Source organism: Pseudonaja textilis, chromosome 14 (genome assembly GCF_049901715.1).
Source record: "Pseudonaja textilis isolate UNSWEBS1 chromosome 14, rPseTex1.2, whole genome shotgun sequence".
Lineage (NCBI taxonomy): Eukaryota > Metazoa > Chordata > Lepidosauria > Squamata > Elapidae > Pseudonaja > Pseudonaja textilis.
Genome location: NC_142003.1, coordinates 9,111,811 through 9,133,875, shown reverse-complemented (window position 1 = coordinate 9,133,875; position 22,065 = coordinate 9,111,811). Strand labels below are relative to the sequence as shown.

Sequence of the window (22,065 nt, the reverse complement as noted above, 5' to 3'; positions counted from 1 at the left end):
ACTATAATGACATGGGAAAATACCCGAACAAAGCTGAATACCATACATGTAAGTACCCGTGAAAACTTCACACACACACACACACACACACACATAAACACACACACACACAGAGTTATACATAGACCAAGATCAAGTCAAGATCAAGGGAAGTACTAATACCACTCTATAAAGCCTTAGTAAGACCACACCAAGAGTAATGCATCCAGTTTTGGTCACCACATTATAAAAGATGCTGAGACTCTAGAAAAAGTACAGAGAAGAGCAACCAGGATGATTAGGGGACTGGAGGCAGGAACTGGGCCTAGCTAGTCTAGGGAAGAGAAGGACCAGGGGAGACATGATATCAATCCACCAATATTTGAGGGGCTGCCACAGAGAGGAGGAGGAGGGGTCAAGCTATTTTCCAAAGCACCTGAAGGCCAGACAAGGAAAAATGGATGGAAACTGAACAAGGAGAAATTTAACCTGGAAATAAGGAGAAACTTTTGACACTGAGAACAATCAACCCATGGAACAGCTTTGCCCTCAGAAGTTGTGGGAGCGCCATCACTTGAGACTTTCAAGAAGAGATTGGACTGCCATTTGTCAGAAATGGTGTAGGGTCTCCCGCTTGGGCGGGGGGTTGGACTAGATGACCTACAAGGTCCCTTCCAACTCTGATTATCTGTATCTGTATCTTATCTGTACCTTTAATAAATAGCACATATACGCTTTAACACAGTATGTTTTACTCTTTGCATTTTAAAAAAATATTTATTTTCATATTTGCTATTTTTTACCCTCTGGAATAAGTTAGTTTACCAATCTTAGAAATAAATACATACACTGTTTCATTTATGAACCATAGCCTGTGAAACTCCAAAGCACCAACTTTCCTACCCTTGTTGTTGTGCTCACTAAAGCAGAGACTGGCGATTATATCAAAATATGTACAAACACGTCAATTGCTATGGCGATTGAAAAAGTCATAGTTTTAAGTTAAGGCGAATGGCTTTGCTTTAAGAACATTCCAGAAATCTTTTGGTGTTCGTGTCCCATGACCCTTGGAATGAAGGAGAACCTTCGTAACAGTGAGGACAAAAATAACCAGCGGAACAGCCGGCCTCCAGAAGTTGTGGGTGCGCCATCACTGGAGGGTTTTAAGAAAAGACTGGATAGCCACCTGGCTGAAATGGTAGGGCCTCCTGCTTGAGCAGGGGGCTGGACTAGATGACCTCTGAGGTCTCTTCCAGCTCTATTCTGATTGATTGATTGATCAGTGGAATGGGTCGCCTTCCAGAAGTTGCGGATGCTCCGTCACTGGAGGTTTTTTTTTTTTTTTTAAGAGACTTGGACAGCCACTTGTCTGGAAATGGTATAGGATGTTCTGCTGCTGGGGGAAGAGGTTCGACTAGAAGACCTCCAAGGTCCCTCTCAACGGTGTGATTCTGTGATAAGACCCAACCTGGGCGCGCTTTCCTCCTTGCAAGGTGACACCCAGGAGACCCCGCAACCGGCGGCCGCCCCCGGGCACCTCTTCATCTCGCCATCGCCCGGCACACGTGGGAGCGCGTCACGGGAGTCCGACCCAGGCAAGGCTCCCAGTCGGCGCCTCCCTTGCGCAACCCAAGCCCGGAGTCCCGGCCAAAAAGGCGCGCGGCGCCTTTAAAGCGCAGCCACGAGGAGGGAGGGACGGAGGGGGGCGTGCAGGAGGCAGCTCGGGCTGGCCGGCCCTGGGCTGGGCGGCCTTAAAGGGGACTCGCGCCTTGGCCGGCCCAAGTTAAAAGTTCCAGGCCGGCGCAGTGGGGGGAAGAGTCTCTCTCTCTCTCTCTGGCCGCGGTCGTCGCCTTTGGGTCCCTTGCTGCAAGCGGTCGGGGACTCTGGCCGAGAGGCGGGGCGGCCCTCCTCCTCCTCCTCCCCCCCACCCCTCCACCCAACGGGAGGAGCCTCTTTCGAACCCGGCTCCCGGGAAATGCCCCGCAGCCAGCTGGATGCCCTTCCTTAGGATCGGGAAGGCTTGAGTGCGCGCGTCCGACGCCTGGCCAGCCTGCTCCGGGGAAGGGACGCCGATGATGTACACCATCACCAAGGGCCCGAGCAAGCTAGCCACGCAGAGGAGGACAGGTAAGGCGTGGAGGAAGAGGAGGAGGAGGAGGAAGGAACGTGGGCTTCACCCCGGTCCTCCTTCTGCAGCTGCGCTGCGCTGGACGACCATGCCCATCTTCCCCGGCCAGCCCGGGGAAGTCGCGATCCCCCCTCCCTTGGGGAAACCTCCCAGCTTCGCGCCTCCCCTCTTTCTCTTCGGCTCCTTCTGCAAAAGGCGCCCCCCGCCTCTCCTCCTGAACTGCAGCAGCCCACCTTCCAACTCCTCTCCCCCAAGGAAGGAAGGAAGGAAGGAAGGACGGGCGGGCTCGTCAAGTCTCGGGTCGTTCCGCAGGCCCCAGGTGTTACGGATCGTGCCTCTCTCTCTCTCTCTCTGGCCCCGCAGGTCCCACGCAGCAGGTGGAGAGCAAACTGGTCGACCTGAAATGCCGGCGGCAGCAGCAGCAGCAGCAACAGCAGCCGGAGCTGAGCTCGTGGCCTCCTGCAAGGTGAGGAAGAGGAGGAGGAGGAGGAAGAGGGGGCGCGGGGGTGGTGGTGTCCGTCCCAGGCTCGGCCACGGCCGGCGAAGGCAAAGCGAGAGAGGACGTCCCCGGTGCCTCGGTGACCTTGCAGCCTCGGCTTGCCCCGGGGGATGGCTCCACCTGGCCCGGGATCGGGAGGGGGCGACGAGTCGAGCACAGGGGGCCGGGACTGGTTGGCCCGGGCGGGGAGGGTCGGGGGTGGGGGTGTCTCTTGGCCGGACCGGCTGACAGGCAGCCTCCCGGAAGGGAAGTGGAGGTGACCTTGGTCGGAAGGCTCTGCCTGCCTGCTCCTGTCCTTGTGGCCACATGGCTCCCAAGGGGCGGGGGAAGGAGGAGGGGGCTGGGGGGTGGGGTGGGGGAAGGAGAGGGGGTAGGTGGGCGCTCCCAAACCCCCTCCGCCCGGCCGCGGTCGCCCCCGCCGAGCCACGTGGCTTGCAAGGACAACCCCGGCACGTGCCCGCCTGGAGGGAGGGGAATCTCCTTTGGAGGAGAGGGGAGGGGGGGGGAGTAGGCGGGTGACGTCAAAGGACGTCACGAGATGGGAGGGGGCCAGGAGGGAGCCTTTACCCTAGACTAGAGAAGGGCCAAAGGCAGAGGGGAAGGGTGTGTGTGTGTGTGTGTGTGTGTGTGTGTGTGTGGGAGTACAGGCTATGAAGGAGGCTTGCTAAACCTGTGGAATGCCCCCCCCCTTCCTTGGGTGGGGAGGAGGTGCTGAGTACTGGGTGGTTGGGGCTCGTTTGCATTCCTCTGGGTGCCCAGACAGACACTGACACAGACACACAGGCACAAACACACACACACAGAGACACACACACAGAGCCTTTGCTCTTCTAGGTACTTGGCTTGGAAACCTTCCCTGGTGGACAAAAAGGGATGTTCTGAAAGTTAATGGTTAAGACAGGTAGACTTCAATTCCCCGATGTCCCCAGCCAGCATCTGGACCAAGGATCTTCAAACTTGGCCCAGTTTTAAGACTTGTGGACTTCAACTCCCAGAATTCCTGAGCTAACATGACTGGAGGAGGAATTCTGGGAGTTGAAGTCCACAAAATCTGAAAGCTGTCAAGTTGGGAGACCCCTGAATTCTAGACTCGTGTTTTTCAACCTTGGCAGCTTTTAAGAGGTGTAGATGCTGGCTGGCGAATGCTCTCCCTGGTTCAGTTGTCTCACCTACAAATGTTCACAGTTTCAGTCGCAAATTGGCTTCCGTGGACCTTATGTCATGCTTAAATGGTTAGTAGAGGGGGCATAGTGCCTAAGTGCACTACTAACGTGCCTATTGTCCCATTGTATTTTTATTCTTTTATTCCACTTCTGTTGTTTTCTTTGACAAGTTCTAATAAATAAGCAAGATGAGACCATTCTAGTTGGATGGCTGATTGCAGAGCTCTTTTGATCAAACATGGACCTGCTTTGGGGTTTACATGTTGTCTGCTTGGATTCGCAGCAATGCACTAAACTGGAATTGAATCCAGGCAGTCCTCGGCTTAACGGCCACAAGGGAGCCCCCAAATGCTATGGTTCAGCGAGACATTTGTTAAGTGAGTTCTGCCCCATTTTACAGCCTTTCTTGCCACACCTGTTAAGTGAGTCACTCAAGCTGACACGTTAGTAAATCTGTTGTTGACGGAATCTGATTTCCCCATTGAATTTGCTACTCAGAGGGTCGCCAAGCTCCGGACACAGCAACGGTCGTAAATATGAACCAATTGCCAAGCAAGCCTCTGAATTTGGATGCTGCTAAGGTTGTAACTGTGAAAATAGTGATGTTTTTTTCAATGCCGTTGTAACTTTGAATGGCCACTAAATGAACCGTTGTAAATCAAGGACAGACTGTGGTTTATAATCCAGCCTATAGTGGAAATGGGACATGATGGCTCAGTGGCTAAGATGCTCAGCTTGTCAATCAGAAAGGTCGGCAGTTCGGTGGTTTGAATCCCTAGCACCGCATAACGGAGTGAGCTCCCGTTACTTGTCCCAGCTTCTGCCAACCTAGAAGTTCGAAAGCACGTAAAAAATGCAAGTAGAAAAATAGGGACCACTTTGGAGGGAAGGAGACAGCTCTCCGTGTGCCTTTGAAGGCATTTAGTCCTGCTGGCCACATGACCACGGACACGTCTTCAGACAGCGCTGGCTCTTAGGCTTTGTAATAGAGATGAGCACCGTCCCCTAGAGCCAAGAACAGCTAGCACGGATGTGCTTTTACCTTTTATAGTGGAAATGCAATCTTGACTCTTCATCCTGTTGTGTTAAGCAGAATAGAATAGAATTCCTTATTGGCCATGGGTGATTGGACACACAAGGAATTTGTCTTGGTGCAAATGCTCTCAGTGTACATAAAAGAAAAGATACATTTGTCAAGAGTCCAGAATCATCAGGTACAACACTTAATGATAGTCATGGGGTACAATAAGCAGTCAAATCATACTTGGAAACAGTCAATATAAATCATAAGGATGCAAGCAACAAAGTTACAGTCATACAGTCACAAGTGGGAGGGGATGGGTGATAAGGAGTGATGAGAAGATTAATAATAATAGTAATGCAAGACTTTGTAAATAGATGGACAGTGTTGAGGGAATTATTTGTTTAGCAGAGTGATGGTTTTCAGGAAAAAAACTGTTCTTGTGTCTAATTGTTCTGGTGTGCAAGGCTCTATAGCGTCATTTTGAGAGAAGGAGTTGAAACAGTTTATGTCCAGGATGTGAGGGGTCTGTAAATATTTTCCCAGCCCTCTTTTTGACTCGTGCAGTATACAGGTCCTCTATGGAAGGCAGGTTGGTAGTAATTGTTTTTTTCTGCAGTCCTAATTATCCTCTGAAGTCTCTGTCTGTCTGAATAAGGGCAGAGTTTTGGAAATAGTGTTGGAACTGGTGGGCTCGGAAGAACTAAGGGTGAAACAAAAATATTCACTCAAATATTTTGTACAAATGTTTCTCGAATTATGACAATTTGGAACCAGAATTTCCACTGTCCAGCAAGGCTAATTGTTCAGTGAGTTGATGCTGGATTGTGCAACTTTTTATTTTTTTGCCACAGTTGTTATCCAAACCTCTCCAGTTGTTAAGTGAATCACGCAGTTGCAAAGGAAATCCAGTTTCCCCCGCCATTTGATTGTGGGAAGCCAGCTGTTCACAATTGGCTCTGGGATGCTGCAACCATTGTAAATTATATAACAATTGCCAAACCCCCAAATTTTGAATCACGTAATGGTGAGGATGCTACGACAGTCATAGGTGCAACGACTAGTTGCAAGTCACTCTTTTTCCCCGTGCCATTGTAACTTTGAACTGTCGCTATTCGAAGGATTGTGAATTGAGGATTATCTGTGCAAGATTCAAGCTTCACCTCTTAATCTAGGAAACTTCTTCTTGTTTATTTCCATTTTAAACAGGTTCTGCAGCCTGAAAAATGTTTGAAAACCCCTGAAGCAGGTTCATCGTCGTGCCATAATATTAATTGTTCATTTAATTGGGCACTGTAAGTTCGATGAACACAACATCTTGGGTAATCTGGGGTAAATTATAGCATATTGAGTATTAAAACTATTTCATGGCTAAAAAAATAATCCCACAGGTGTAGGGTTTGTTTGTGGTGAGAAATGGGTCCGCCCTTGAGTTCACCTGATACCATCATTTTCATTGCACAACAGCATCAGTCTTTACGTTTGATTACACAATTGTAATACTGCACAGGTACTTCTCAATTTACAGCAGTTTGTTTAGGGACCATTTGAAGTTACAATGGCACTGAAAGTAGTGACTTATGTCCATTTTTCAAACATGACCATTGCAACATTCCCATGGACACTTGATTTACATTTGGATGCTTCACAGTTGACTCATATTTATGTCCTGGAGTAATTAGAATAGAATAGAATATGGAATAGAATGGAATAGAACAGAATAGAATAGGATATGGGATATGGAATGGAATGGAATGGAATATAGATATAGGAATGAAGAATAGAAGAGAATTCTTTATTGGCCAAGGGTGATTGGGCACACAAGGAGTTTGTCTTTGGTGCATAAGCTCTCAGTGTACATAAAAGAAAAGGTACATTTGTCAAGAGTCAAGAATCATAAGGTACAATGCTTAATAATAGTCAAAGAGTACAATAAGAAATCAAATCATACTAGGAAACTGAATAGAATAGAATCGAATCGAATAGAATAGATGGTGATCATAAATTGAATTGGATTAAAAAATCCTTTCTCCACGCCCCAAAGGGACCTTGGAAGAACAGACAATATTTCCCAGCCTTTAGGGGAAAAAAATTATGTCGCAAAGCAATTATTACTTTGTGTTACACATATCTTGAAGTCCAATTAGTGTTTGTTTAGTTTCTAGCTAGTTGGATACCAGTTTACCAATGGCAAACCCAGCCATTGTAAGTATTTTTCCCCCCTTCTTCCATTCCATTGTGTTCGATTCTCTGGCATTGCCTAGACAAGTCCCTGCAATTTTCTTGGCTGCATTTTTCAGAAGCTATTTGCCATTGCCTCCTTTCTAGGGCTGAGAGAAAGCGGCTGGCTCAAGGTCACCTTAGCTGGTTTCATGCCAAAGACAGGACTAGTAGAACTCACCATAGCTGAACTGCTTGAAAATGAAATGTGTTGTTGAGTGATGCGACAGCTTTGCTAAAATAAAAGACTTTTACGTAAGACCCTGACATTATATCCATCTACTTAGGAGATACTCAACCTTCCATTGACAAAGTTATCTTCCTTTTGGTCTATATAATTTATTGCCCTGCTGTGTTTACTTATGTAGCAAGAGTCCAACAACTGCTTCATAAATCTCTCTTTACTTAATAGCAGCGTTTGCACAACAATGATGTAACAAAATTAACTCATTTTATGGCTAGGAAGAGTTTGCGAAAGCATGAACTAACCCAATGCGCCCCCTACCTCTTAAAACCAAGATCCTAAGCCAGAAAATAATTTGAAAATATGAATTACATGCTAAAACTAGAGAGAAATTACGTTTTGCCGCAAACAGCAACTTTATGGTGGAGGAGCATGCAATAAATTCATTTGGCTGCATTTGAATGACAGAGTCGATCATGGTTAAGGGAACCATAGTTTTCTTTAGGTGTCTACATTGGTAAGAATATGCTGGACTATACAGGAATCCTGTGGGCTGAATTGGTGCAACTAAACTAAGATATGATTGTCTAATTTCTGTCGTATAAGCCTAGCCACTGTGAGCTACTAATCCAGGATATGTCTTCATCAGAGGTGGCATTCAGCAGGTTCTGACCAGTTCTGGAGAACCGGTAGCGGAAATTTTGAGTAGTTTGGAGAACCAGCAAACTCCACCTCTGACTGGAGATTTTACAGTATTCTTCCCCTGCCACGCCCACCAAATCACGTCCACAGAACCGGTAGTAAAAAAAATTGAATCCCACTACTGGTCTTCGTGCTTTTGGGTACACTCTGCAAATGTGGTATGGTTTAAGCAATCACAGTTTAATACAAAGTTAAGACTATGGTACCATTGTATTATATACGTAGTTCAAGTGGCAGCTTGCAAAGTTTCCTCTTTCTGTTTTTGCACAAGATTCTAGACCTCATGGAGTGAAGGAAAACAAAATTTGGACATTGCAATGTTTAGGCATAGAAAGGGGATAGAAAACAGTGCAATTCATTCTCTGAAGGTTTTTCTTCCCCCGAAGAAAGACTTTTATCTCAAAGTGTATTTAATAAAATATATAATTTGGCCCAGGGAAGGCACCAGAGTGAGGTCAGACGCACGTCAGCATAGGTGCGTAACTTGATCTCCTTCGATCAGACCTTGTGCATTTCTCACTGTGGTGTCTCTTTCAAGCTTTGGTGTTGACCGTTTTTTTTTTACAATGACCGTTTGTTCCACTGACCTTGGAAAAAATGTGTGTCCAATTGCAACGAGAATTTGGGAGAGGGCTGGATGGGACACAGGAGGAGGAGGAGGGTTAGGAAGGAAGAGTAAACAACATGTGACTTGCTTGATGTTGTGGAAGTATGATCAGGTGGAAGAATCTGGGTCATGTGTCATTGGACTCCTGCCCCAGAGAACTTAGAAACTGGGACAAAGTCCAGAATCGCATCCCAGAATAGTGACTTGCATATTCTCAAACAAAAGGACAAATATTAGTGGTAACAAGAGGAGTAGAATTAGTCTTCATTCTCTCTTCATTCAAGGAATACAGATAGTTCTCAACTTACAGCTGTTCGTTTAATGACAGTTCAAACTTAAAAGAGCTCAAGTCTGAGAAATGCCAGTGTGGGCTGAAATCTTATGCTTGCTCGTAAAAATTCTCCTTTGCACCAATGCAGGCAAGCTTACTGTCAGCATTCCAACTAACAACCTCCACCCCAATAAATTCAGAGACAAGCATTTTCTTAAAGGTCCATTTAATTAGAGTTGTCATATTGGCACATCTGGGAAAACCCTAATCTGAGAGTTCCGGGTCTTCCCTTCCCAAAAGAGAAATCAAAGATCCATCCCCCCCGGCGCCCATCAGTCCATCACATGGCCCAATCAAATCTTCGCCCCAACTGGAGACATCCGTCCAGTCACTCCCCTCCATGTGCAGGACAACATGTCCTTGACTCTCTGAGAAAATATGTTGTTGAGTCTAATCTTCCACCTCTCTATGAAATCTCCCCCTCCCAAATTCCCAGGCACTGAATGTGGCAGCCTCGAAGCTTCCAAGTAAAATATGGCTTCCAAGGTTGATGCAGATAACAGATAACAGTTAATCAGAGTTGAAAGGGACCTTGTAGATCATCTAGTCCAACCCCCTGCCCAAGCAGAAGACCCTACACCATTTGTGACAGGTGGGAGTCCAAGCCAGTGATGGCGCTCCCACAACTTCCAAGGGCAACTTCTGTTCCATGGGTTGATTGTCCTCACTGTCAGAAAGTTTCTCCTTATTTCCAGGTTGAACCTCTTCTTGTTCAGTTTCCATCCATTATTCCTTGTCTGGCCTTCAGGTGCTTTGGAAAATAGCTTGACCCCTTCCTCCTCTCTGTGGCAGCCCCTCAAGTATTGGAAGGCTGCTCTCCTGTCTCCCCTGGTCCTTCTCTTCCCTAGACTAGACAGGCCCAGTTCCTGCAACCGTTCTTCACATGTTTTAGTCTCCAGTCTCCTAATCATCTTGGTTGCTCTTCTCTGCATTTTTTCTCACAAGTGCTTCCAGTCTGGATTCACACACAGAGTTTCATTTAGGAATTCCAATCCCGATTGGGTCTGACTCTGCCAGCTCCAATTCCAAATTGATTTTCTGCAAATTCCATTCCAGTTCCAAAATGGTTCCTGTTGAGGAGCGAGTGGGAGGCGAGGCGCCTTCGATCTGCTGGGTGATTCTTTTTGATTTTTAAACCCAGGGACTCCCCTTTTATGAGGGCTCCGATCCGTCTCCTTTGAAGAGGGATGCAGATCTTCCCACCGTCCTGTGCCAAAGATTGTGGCTCTTTCACTAATCTGACTCAGGATTAGGAAAGATTAAAAATGGACTGTTAAATCCCTGGGACCAGCCAGCGCAAGAATTAGCTTGGATGATAGATGGTGAACCATGTAAATAAATATGTATATATATATTTTCTTCACAATTGTTTGTGGACTGAGTTGTTGCACAACACGGGCACGGTTACATCAAATACGCAGCCAATAAGTAGAACAGGTTGTTCTTTTTCTTCTTGTTTCTTCATACAGGTGGTTCTCTACTTATGACCACAAGCAATCATTGTTTCTTTAACTTGTTCTTCTTCTAACTTCACACCTAGCAAATAACCCTATAATGCTTTAACCATCTTCTCTTCGGTGCCTGTTAAGATTTTATCTAATTCAATCATTTCCTTATAAAACCCAGCAGTCGTGGTGTCCTTTTCATACCTTGAATGTATTTGCAAATATGCATACCAATCTATATTGTTCCTCTATTCTTGCTTTGTTGTTTGGAGTTCACCCTGTTCATTTAAAATTTCCTCATATCTAATAATATTCTCCATTTTAAAAACATTTTGATATGCAAATGCTTCTATTGTTGATAGCCAGTCTGGTATTTTTCATATAATGATATTCCCTTCCTTTTTCCCATACTGTTAATAAAGCGTCCCTGACATAACATCTTCTAAAATATCCATGCGCCCTGCTAAGCCAGACATTTTGTTAAGTGAGTTTTGCCCTGTTTTATGACCTTTCTCACCATGGTTGTTAAGTGAATTGCTCCAGTTAGTAACATAGGTTGGTAAGTGAACCCAGCTGCTCCACTGACTCTGTGAGACCCAATTTTGCAAATGACTCCCCGGGCCATAGGCTGTTGCAATGGTTGTAAGTGTGAAAAATGGTCGTAAGTCGCTTTGTTCAGCGCCGTTGCAACTTTGGTCACTAAATGAACTGTCGTAAGTTGAGGACGATCTGTATATGAACCTATCCATGATCTTGCCAGCAATACAGAAAGCATTGGCTACTGCTCATGAAAGAATTGGAGATAGTCCCACATTTAGCAACCGCAATTGCTAAATTGTGGCAAAACAGGGTCATAACATGGGACAAAACTCACTTAATGACTGTCTTGTTTAGCAACAGTAATCCTGTGCAAATCATTGAGGACATCCTGTAATTGCTAGAAGTTGAATGCAGATCAGGACTGACAGGGATTTGATAAAATCTCCTGGGAAAAAAACCCTGGAAAAGTTTTATATTCACTGAGCCAAACAATCCAACTCAGTTTTCTTGGCTAGCTTCTGGTCCCTGACTTATGACTGCAATTGAGGCTGTAATTTCAGTCCTAAGTCATGTTGGTCCTAAGTCAAGGCACCCCCATGTCCAAACCCAACTTTAAAACCATTTTTACGGAGTTTATTGAGTGAATCACACCGTTGTAAGTCCAAACCACGCAGTGGTTAAGAAAAGCACGCAATTGTTAAGTTCAAACCAATTCTCCCAAATGGACAATGGCTTTTTGCCAGAAAGCAACAAAAAAGATCAGAAACTGGTGTATTATATCTTATATATCTTCATATATGATCATGTGAATTTTGCAAACTCTGAACAGCCATTAACCCACAGGCCGTAAGCCCCGGAGTACCTGTATTTCTAATGGAGCACAAATCCTCTTCTGTTTTCTCTTTGCAGCCCCCTTCCCAAGCTTGTGTTCAACAGGGTCAATGGAAAAAGACCCCCGTTGATGATCTCGCCCCCCACAACCACAGAAGAAAACTACACCATAGCTCACGAAGAAAATGTCCGGTTTGTGTACGAAGGTAAGCTGGCTCCTGGCTGGCTCTGGGATAGAAGGCTTCAAGCGTGGCCAGTGGAAGAAGTGTGGACTTCAACTCCCAGAATCCCCCAACTCCCAGCACGCAGGCTGAAGGATTCTGGAAGTTGAAGTTTGAAAAACGCTGCTCTAGGACAGAGGTCGGCAACCCGCAGCTCTGGAGCCGCATGTGGCTCATTCATCCCTTTGCTGCGGCTCCCTGTCACCGGTCGGTAAAAGGAAAAAGGACGCTGTGCTAGGAGGAGAGACTAAAGTGGGGGAACCGGACTTCCGGTCAGACCTTTGTGGCTCTTTGAGTGTTTACGGTTTCTAACCCTTGTTCTAGGACAGAGGTCTTCAAACTTCACAGTTTTAAGACTTGTGGACTTCAACTCCCAGAATTCCTCCTCCAGTCATGTTAGCTCAGGAATTCTGGGAGTTGAAGTCCACAAGTCTTAAAGCTGTGAAGCTTGAAGACCCTTGCTCTAGGAGGAAGTTGAAGCACCAATGGAGCCCCCATGGGCTGTTCTTTGTCAAAAGATACAAATGAAACTTAGACAACTGCAGGGCGGCCAAATCAAACTTTTTTGACTTCCATTTTTATGGAGCGTGGGGATCTGACGGGTGGTCCTTGACTTAACGACCGCAATGGAGTCCAACATTCCTGTTGCTAAGCCAAGACAGTTGAGTTGCCCCCATTTTGCGAGCTTTCTTGCCCAATGCCTGAATTTTGATCCTGGGACCTTGGGGGACACTGCAACAATTGTAAGTGTGAAAAATGGCCGTAAGTCACCTTTTTCAGTGCCGTTCTAACTTTGAACGCTCACTAAATGAACGGTTGTAAGTTGAGGGCTCCCTGTATGTTTTTTTCTTCTTGCTTCTAGCTTGGCAACAAGTGGAACAGCAGTTGGACAGTCGACAGCAGGGAGATGGTGGATCTGGCCCAATACAGTACACAGAGAAAACACCCAGCCCTGAGTTGAAAGGTCAGTAGGGAAATGACTCCTTGCCAGGCTGTTGCTTCTCCCTAAATCCAAGTAGAAGCAAGCTGGCTGGGGGACTCTGGGAGTTCAACTCCACCCATATTAAAATTGCTAAGGTTGAGAAGCAGCACTCTACAACACAGGAGAAATAGCAATAGCAGTAGCTCTTAGACTTATATACCGCTTCACAGTGCTTTACAGCCCTCTCTAAGCGGTTTACAGGGTCGGCCTATTTGCCCCCAACAAGCTGGATCCTCATTTGACCCACCTTGGAAGGATGAAAGGCTAAGTCTGATGAGATTCTTGTGCCTGGTGGGATTCAAACTGCCAAATTGCAGGCAACCGGCAGGCAGCAGAAGTAGCCTGCAGTACTGCCTTCTAACCACTGTGCACCATGGAATGAAGGAAGGAAGGAAGAAGGGAGGGAAGGAAGGAGAAAAGGAAGAGCAATAGCAATAGCCCTTAGACTTATATACCGCTTCACAGTGCTTTACGTCCCTCTCTAAGCAGTTTACAGAGTCAGCCTATTTGCCCACAAGTTGGGTCCTCATTTTACCCACCTTAAAAGGATGGAAGGCTGAGTCTGGTGAGATTCTTGTGCCTGGTGGGATTTGAACTGCCAGATTGCAGGTTGCCAGCAGACAGCAGAAGCAGCCTGCAGAACTGCACTTTAACCATTGCACCACTGCAGCTCAGCTCAAAATTGTGACTTGTTTGAAGGGATAGAGAACTATGTTCGTCACGAACTCCAATAACCAATCACTCCAGATACCAGATAATTTTTATATATTAAATGTGTTTATTTGGTTATTTTGTGCCACCCATTTCCCATGTAAAGTGACTCCAGGTGGCATAGAGCTTATAAAGGTAAGAAAGAATGGTGGGTGCTGTAATTCATCACTTCAGAAGCAATGTCCCAAAGGCATCTGGACTTCCAGATTTTTCTTTGAAGACATTTGCTTCTCATCCAAGAAGTTTCTTCAGCTCTGACTGCGAAAGGAAGGAGGTGTACTCCTTGCAGACCGCTGGTCATTTGCATCCTTTTAGACGGTCATGAAGGGATGCGGTGGGTCACTAGCTAAGACGCTGAGCTTGTCGATCAGAAAGGTCGGCAGTTTGGTGGTTCGAATCCCTAGCGCTGCGTAACGGAGTGAGCTCCCGTTCCTTGTCCCAGCTTCTGCCAGCCTAGAAGTTTGGGAAAACATATAAAAATGCCAGTAGGAAAATAGGGACCCCTTTGATGGGAAGGGAACAGCGTTCCATGTACCTTCGGCGTTTAGTCCTGCCGGCCACATGACCACGGAGACATCTTCGGACAGCGCTGGCTCTTCCTCAGCTTTGTAACGGTGATGAGTACTGCCCCGTAGAGCTGGAAACAAGTAGCACTTATGTGCGAGGTTATCTTAGAGGGTCATTAAGGTAAAATCCTTCCATTCCTCACCACCTGGTTAGAGCTGAAGAAGCTTCTTGGATGAGAAGTGAAACGTCTTCAAAGAAAAACCAGAAAGTCCAGTTGCCTCTTGGGGAAAAAAAATCACCTTTGGGACAACTATGACCTGGAGGACTGAGAATCTCCATGGGCATTTCTGAAGCTGCGTTTCTCACCCCTTTAAAAGGGGTGGACTTCAACTCCCAGAATTCCCCCCGCCAGCAGTGAAAAACTCCATTCTGGTAGTTGAAATCCACCTATTTTAAAATTGCTCAGGTTGAGAAACATGGCTCTGAAGGTTTGGTGGAAAGAAATAACTCCTTTAAGCAGCTTTTTTTTGTGTGTGTGTGTCTGGGGGTGTCTGGCCTTGCAAATTCCAACTTTCCTCTTTTCCTTTTTTTCAGATTTTGTTCCCATTGATCTCGAAGACTGGTGGGCTCAACAGTTCCTGGCCAAAATCAAGAATGGCTCTTAAAGAGAAAGGCGGGAGGGGGACGCTTCACAAGAGAAATGTTCAATTTCACTCTTAAGAAAACGCAGACGCCTTGGAGTACAGCCAGGACTGGACAAATAAAGGGGAAAGAGAGATGTTGGCTGCTCAGCTGGCCTTGGAAATGCTGAGAGGTTCCACTGCCCCGGAAGAAGCCTGCAGCAATTGTGGGAATGCTGGAGTGCCCAGGGAGGGGTGGATGAAGGGGGCATTCTTCTCCTCCCTTGGGCCTGGCACCCAGCACCAAGTCCATTTTGGCCCCGGAGCCTAGACTGTGTTCACAATAAACACCGCTGGTCCTGCCAGTGGCACAAATTCAGCTTGCATGAAAGGAGTTTTTGGGTGGGGTGTGGGGATTGGCCTCCCTCCCCAAGGACGTTTCTCTGGGAAGTGAAATGCCAAGGAGAGGCAGGGCTGCAAGTTATTCAGAGAGAAACATCCAAAGACCAGCTTTGTCAATGTTTAGGCGAATGTAGGCTCAGGAAGTAGCAATAGCATTTAGACTTTGCACCATCATCATCTTTGAATGAGTGGAATCTGGGCAATTGAATGGAGCGGAGTGTTTGCTGGCCAGATGCCCTTCCTGTCACCAATGTGGAGTTATATTCAGCAGATATATTCTCCTCCTGCCCAGAGAGAGAAATATCTGCCTTTACCTAGGATCAAACTCTCAGCCTCCTGATTGCGAAAGCTCCACCTCTAGGCCACCGTACCACTCTAGCCTTTAGACTTTATATACTGTCTCATAATGCTTTACAGCACTCTCAGGGCAGTTTGCAATGTCGGCCTATTGCCCACAACAATCTGGATTCTCATTTCACCGACTTCCAAAGGATGGAAGGCTGAGTCCAACCTTGAGTCGGTCAGGATCGAACTCCAGGATGTGGGCAGAATTTGCTTGCGATACTGCACTTTAACTACTCCGCCACCGTACCTTCGGTTCTCCAGAGCTTTGAATTCCAGTGGCAAAGAGGGACCGTGAGTTTGGTCACCCAGCACAGGAGGCCCACCCCCCAAACCTGGGCGAACAAGCCACAACAGGCTTAGATTTAGTGTAGCATCCTGGTTCATACCTTGTCAACATTTAGACCAGTGTAAGGTCTGGAAGTGTCTTTGGTCTCTGGTGCGCTGAATTTTTGCAAGGAAGTAGCTGAGTTGGGTTTCCATGCTTTGAATCCGACAACATAAGAACCCCTAAATTTGCGTGAACGAGCTACAGGCTTTGCAAAACTTACGGCTTAATGTAATAATATAACCCAGTGTTGTTGAGTTTAGCTTAGGGTTAGCCCAAAAGTGGGGTTGGTGAGTTTGGGTCAGGGGTGAGATTCAGCCGGTACGACCGATTCGGGCAAACCGGTAGTTCTGGTGATTAGTTGGTCCGCCACCCACCCGCTCCAGCTGTAGTCCAGGGGTCGCCAACCTTTTGGACCTCAGGGACCACCAAACTCATAATTTTAAATCCCGCGGACCAGAGACCCTGGGAAAATCCCCCCAAATGCCTGCAGGAAAATTCTCCACCCTGTTTTCCTATCAATCATTCTTTATTTGGGATCGCAGGATACTGTCTCCAGCTCCATTCTCAGGGGGAGAGGGAGAGACTTTTGGCTTCGTGCAAGGAAAACAGCAGAAGCAGCAGAAGTCTGTCTTTCTCTCCCCCAAACTCCGCCAGAATGGCACAGCTTCTTGGAGCAGGAGGCCTTGCAGGGTCCCAGAGACTCATTTCTGATGGAGTTTGAGGGAGAGAAAGAAAAACTTCTGCTGCTTCTGCTGTTTTCCTTGCATGCATCCCAAAGCAGAAGAAGCGGAAAGAAGCAGCCCGGTGGCCAGGCCAGGTGAGCGGGTCAAGTGGGGCAAGTTCCCCGCCCTTCCGCCCTTTCCCCCCTCCCCTCACTACCTCGTGGTGTTCATAATGCAAGCGACGCAAGCGGATTGCCGTGCGAATCAGCTGTTTTACTGACTGGAGGTGCAGCAGAAGGTGAGTTTTAGAGGTGAAAATCGGTGGTTTTCAAACACTGCGCACACTCACCGAACCAGTTGTCATACTGGTTGAATCTCACCCCGGGTTTGGGGGTTGTGGGAACACAGTCGGTGTCCTTTTGTCCAATCCTCCAGTTGCTCTTAGCAACAGTCCAATCCACCAGTTCTTGCATGCAAAAATTTAAGAGGTTTTTTTGTTGCTGTTGTTGTTCTTCTTGGGGGAAGAGCTGGCAAGTTTCCTTCCTGGCTGGCATTTACAATACACGAGCAGAAGAGGCCCAGCCAAAAACGGTTGGGAAGAATTGTGTCATTTGCCTTGCAAAATCCTCACCTGGAATTAAACAAACCCGTTTCCAGGGGAGGGCTGGGTTCACACATTTATAGGGCAAAGGTACTGGGTGCAGGTTCAACCTTGAGGTGTCCAAAATTTAAATGAGAAAAGTAGGTCAGATGCTGGCTTGCCAGCAAGCCGCCTTAGGTGGGGGTTGAAGCCTTCTGGAGCCCATGTTCCAAACATGCCTTCAGCAAATGCGTGGAGAGTGTGTGTGTGTGTGTTGTGTGTGTGAGTCCTTCCTTCTTGGTTGTGTGCTCTTTAGAACTGCTGTGTTACCCCTGCCTTAAAACCAGTCCTCTCCTTCCAATAGGAGTTGAATTTCCATCTGTAAGTTTGGTCAGGAAAACTGGGTTGAGCATCCATTTTGTCCATAAGTGGATACAGATAATTCTTGACTTATAACAGTTCACTTAATGACCATTTTTGAAGTTGCAATGGGGAAGCCAGATTTACCTAACAACCAGGTTACTAACTTAACGACTGCAGACATTGATTTTAACAATTGTGGCAAAGAAAGGTTGCAAAATGGGGCAAAAGTCTTAATGCTTAGTGACAGGAAATTTTGAGCTCAGTTGTGGCCGTAAGTCAAAGAGTACCTGTATTTTTGTGTTTGGCTGGCTTGGCCTGCGGTGGTAAATGATGGTTTGCTTAAACGTGGTTTCTTGGATTGGCTCACGAGTGCCAAATTCATCCATGCTGAGTGGTTACAGTTTGCAAATTGGAATATGGGTGCGATGCCTAAAACCTGTCGTTAAATGAATCATAGCAGTTGTTACATTAGTCACACGCTTGTTAAGTGAATCTGGCTTCCCCAAGGACTTTGTCAGAAGGTCACAACAGGGGCTCGCGTGACCTTGGGATATTGCAACCATCATAAATATAAGTCACGCATCTTAACAGCCGTTAAGTGTGAAAAATGATTGTAACATTTTTTTCAGTGCCGTCGTAACTTTGAGCGGTCACTAAAACTCTTGTAAGTCAGACTGAAAATAATTTTGCAGGAGGTTTATTCATGAGAATCATTGTGGATTTTCACCTAAAAATCAATTAAAAGGAGAATTACTAGATGTGCTTTGGACATTCCTGGAACTTTTGGAGAAACATAATGAAAAACAAGTTCCATTGACTTTCTTAAATGTCGAAAAGGTCATTGATAGTGAGCTTCTCTTGTTTAAGGTCCTGGAAGATTAAAAAAAAAAAGGCTCTTTCTGACTACGCTTGTCAGAAGGTTGCAAAAGGAGATCACATGACCCCAGGACTCTGCAACCGGCATAAATACATGCCAGTTGACAAGCGTCTCAATTTGGGTCACATGACCATGGCGGATGCTGCAAAGGTGTCAAGTGTGAAAAGCGGTCGTAAGTTATATTTTTCAGTGTCGTCGTAACTCTGGAGGGTCTGCTTTAAGTCAAGGACACTCTGTAGTGCAAGGGTAAACGTGCATCATGCGTAAGAAACACTCGGGAGTCTCTGTGTCTGAAAATCCAGTTTATTTTCTTGGTTTTGAGATGGGGAAATGTCACCACTGCAGCTGATTTCGGTACAGAAGAGCAACGGAGTGAGCAGACATACACCTCTGAGAAATGAGCTCACCCCTTGTCTACTTTTGACCTACCTTCCTTTTCTTTTTAATTTTTTTTTCTAGCGAGTACTCCCTTTTGGCATGCAGACACAAAAAGTGCCCAACCCCAATTCTAAAACTTAAGCCAAAATACGGAAGAGAAAAACGTGAACGTATTAAAAAAAATAATAATGACACACACACATTAGAAACCATCATAGCTTATGGACATCTTTGTGGCTTAATCCGTGGCAAGTTCCACCACAATGTATTTCACACAGCCAAGAGCCGGAGAGGAAAACAAAACAAAATAATAACTTTCCAATCCTTGGATTTCCCCCCCACCCCCCCAATCTCTTTTCTCACCTAAAAATCACTTGAGGTCTAGCGTCTTGCGAAGGATGCCAAGACAAGACCTGAGAAATCGGAGTGCAAACTGGATTCGCACAAACATGCACGCACAGGCCCAACACGCACGCACGCACACACACACACTGTGCAAAAAATGCAGGGACTTGTGCAAGAGGAAGGGAACTGTAGTGTGAGCCAAAATACCAACTCTAACCAATCAGCCATGACCAAAAAAAAACAGGTGTGGACAACTTAAGAACATTTTGCAACAAGCGTTTGGGAAAAACGGAAACCTTACACCGAGAGGGGAATGAAAATGGTCCATTGTGGCTAAATTGTGGTAGGGATCATCTAGTCCAACCCCCTCACCCAAGCAGGAGTCTCTACACCATTTCTGACCGTTTGCGGTCCAATCTCTTCTTGAAAGCCTCCAGTGATGAAGCTCCCATGACTTCTGAAGGCAATTTGATTTTTCTCACTGTCAGAAAATTCCTCCTTTATTTCCAGGTTGAATCTCTCCTTGATCAGTTTCCATCCATGATTCCTTGTCCGACCTTTGGGTGCTTTAGAAAACAGCTTGACCCCCCTTCCTCCTCTCTGTGGCAGCCCCTCAAATATTGGAAGACTGATGTCCATCACTGGAGGTTTTTCAGAAGAGACTGGACGGTCACTTGTCTTGAGATGTATAGGTTCTCCTGCCTGAGCAGAGGGCTGGACTAGAAGACCTCCAAGGTTCCTTCCAGCTCTATTCTATTTGATGTCTCCCCTGGTTCTTCTCTTCCCTAGACTAGTCAGGCCCAGTTCCTGCAACGGTTCGTTGTATGTTTTAGCCTCCAGTCCCCGTAATCATCTTTTCAAAGCCACTGACGCCTTTGCGGGGAGGGGGAAGTGATGGTCCCATTGAAGAGATCCCAGGGGGCAGGGAAGGAAGTCAAGAGTTCTTCCTCTGAGCCCTTCTACGAGGAGGAATATTTCCACGCCACTTGCAATGACGGGCAAGATCGCGGGAATCTTCTGGCTGAGCCTCTGCTGGGCAGCACAACACTGCTTCCTGTTGTGCATCTGCTGCGGACCGCAGCCAAGGAGGAACCGAAGCTGCCCAAACTCACGGTGGGTCTGAAGATGGGTCATCCCTGAAAACTGGACCGCAGGAGATTTGGGGATCAAAGAACAGAGGGGCTTTCTTTCACAAGGGAGAAAGGGGCCTCACCCACCGATGCCTTTCTCACACGGCTTGAGAAAAAAGGAAAAAAAACCCCTCACCCCACCCAAAAAACCTCCAACCTTGTCATGGTGCCTTACCAATCCCTTGAAACAGCCCAATCTACCGACAGACCACAAAGGAGGGGTCCATCTCAACTTCTTCTAACAGGATTGATTCTCTTCCTTGCCCCCTGCATTGATGGGAAAGGACTGCCATTAAAGATCCTGGATTGGGATGAAATATGGAGGGAAGAGGAGGAAGGAAGGAGTGGAAGGAAGAGGAGGAGGAGGAGGAGGAGGAGGAGGAGGAGGAGGAGGAGGAGGAGGAGAAGAGGGAGGAGGAGGAGGAGGAAGGGGAAGAGGAGGAGGAGGAAGAGGAGGGGGAGAAGAAGAGGGAGGAGGAGGAAGGGGGAAGAGGAGGAGGAAGAGGAAGGGGAGAAGAAGAGGGAGGAGGAGGAAGAGGAGGAGGAAGGGGGAAGAGGAGGAAGGAGAAGGAATAGAATAGAGCTGGAAGGGACCTTGGAGGTCCTCTAGTCCAGCCCACTGCTCAAGCAGGAGAACCTGTCCTATGCTATTTTAGACAAATGACTGTCTGGTGTCTCTTCTTAAAAAACTCCAGTGATGAAGTGCCCATGATTTCTGGAAGGAAGCTGTTCCACTGGTTAATTGAGGAGAAGGAAGAGGAAGAGAAGGAGGAAGAAGAGGGAAAGGGGGGAGGAGGAGGAGGAGAAGTCTACAACGCTTGTTGAAATAGCCTTGGTTGGTGTTTAGCAGACTCTGCTGACTTAGTTGTAACCAAGTCCAATTGATTGGGGGGTCTACCCAGAGCTGATTGTAAGATGGGCAGCTATACAAATGTTTGAAATAAATAAAGCCATACAACTGAATCTTGCTAGAGGCACACAAGGTACCAGCAGCGTGCAACAATCAAAAATCTCACAGTGGCCTATAGGTTGAACAGGAAACACAAACTGTTATTCCAAATCATCGCTTCTAACAACTGGTATCCAGGGCTAGGAGGACAATTAGAAGCACAGATTTCCTTCTATCCCGTTGGAAAACACGACCGCATCCAATGACAGAGTGAGTGTCCTAAACTCAGGACTCACTCCACCTGATTTGCTCCTTTGTGTAATTTTAAAAAGGGTTTCTGGACTTGCCTTCAAACTCTGCTTCTTGTAGCCGTCGTGGGGTTTCGAATGGTTGGTTTGCCACTTTTTTTAAAAAAATCTAAAGCTATTCAATGGACCTCGTAAGGAAGTTCTTTGTGAAGAGAACATAGGTAGTTTTGCGTGTCTGTTTAGAAACCGGGTCCAGATAATACAGCATGTATCAGCTTTGGAAGCCATATTTTACTTATAAGCTTCCACGCTGCCACATTCTACGGCCTGGGAACAACGTTCTTCTTCTGAGTCAAGGACAAGCCATCCTGCACCTGGGAAAGGAGTGGTTGGAACACTGACATTATGGTTAAAAAGAGTTGACATAATTTTCAAAAAAGAGGATGATTTTTTAAAGTCAAATAGCTTCTGGGCGTTCAGCGTTCTGCTCTTCTTAACAGAAAGAAGTGTGTTTGCATTGATAAGACTCCACACAGAGGCAAGTACCAAAAGGCACAGACCAGCTAAAGGACAAACTATATAACACCTGCACCAGAAGCCCAAACTAAAAGTTAACTATTAATTCAGAAATAGCACAAAACAAAACCTGAGCGTTCCTTTAGTTCTTTCCTTCCTGGTGCCACATATTTTCCAATTCTCCTCTGACTAACGGAGGTGCAGATGCTCAGATAATATACATTCCATGTGTCATTGATTGATTCAAGTAGCAAAGAGTTTTTGCATTGATTCAAATTGTCATGAGTTTAAGCCCTAGTCCTTTATGCAGA

The 22,065-nt window shown here is 46.5% G+C and overlaps 1 protein-coding gene across 1 annotated transcript; it reads left to right on the top strand.

Moving 5' to 3' along the window:
- Positions 1 to 1,654: 1,654 nt before the first annotated feature.
- Positions 1,655 to 15,070, top strand: MCRIP2 (MAPK regulated corepressor interacting protein 2). Its single transcript, XM_026704179.2, has 5 exons — positions 1,655 to 2,106; positions 2,471 to 2,573; positions 11,729 to 11,856; positions 12,734 to 12,835; positions 14,666 to 15,070. The coding sequence occupies exons 1-5, from the start codon at positions 2,052 to 2,054 to the stop codon at positions 14,734 to 14,736; spliced, it is 459 nt and encodes a 152-aa protein (XP_026559964.1). The 5' UTR covers positions 1,655 to 2,051; the 3' UTR covers positions 14,737 to 15,070.
- Positions 15,071 to 22,065: the final 6,995 nt, after the last annotated feature.

What these genes read in the sequence shown, in the direction of transcription:
- MCRIP2 (XM_026704179.2), top strand. Translation starts at nt 2,052, where the DNA reads ATGATGTACACCATCACCAAGGGCCCGAGCAAGCTAGCCACGCAGAGG. An exon ending in AGCTCGTGGCCTCCTGCAAG is followed by an intron (nt 2,574 to 11,728) that starts GTGAGGAAGAGG and finishes TTCTCTTTGCAG; the next exon opens with CCCCCTTCCCAAGCTTGTGT. An exon ending in ACCCAGCCCTGAGTTGAAAG is followed by an intron (nt 12,836 to 14,665) that starts GTCAGTAGGGAA and finishes CCTTTTTTTCAG; the next exon opens with ATTTTGTTCCCATTGATCTC.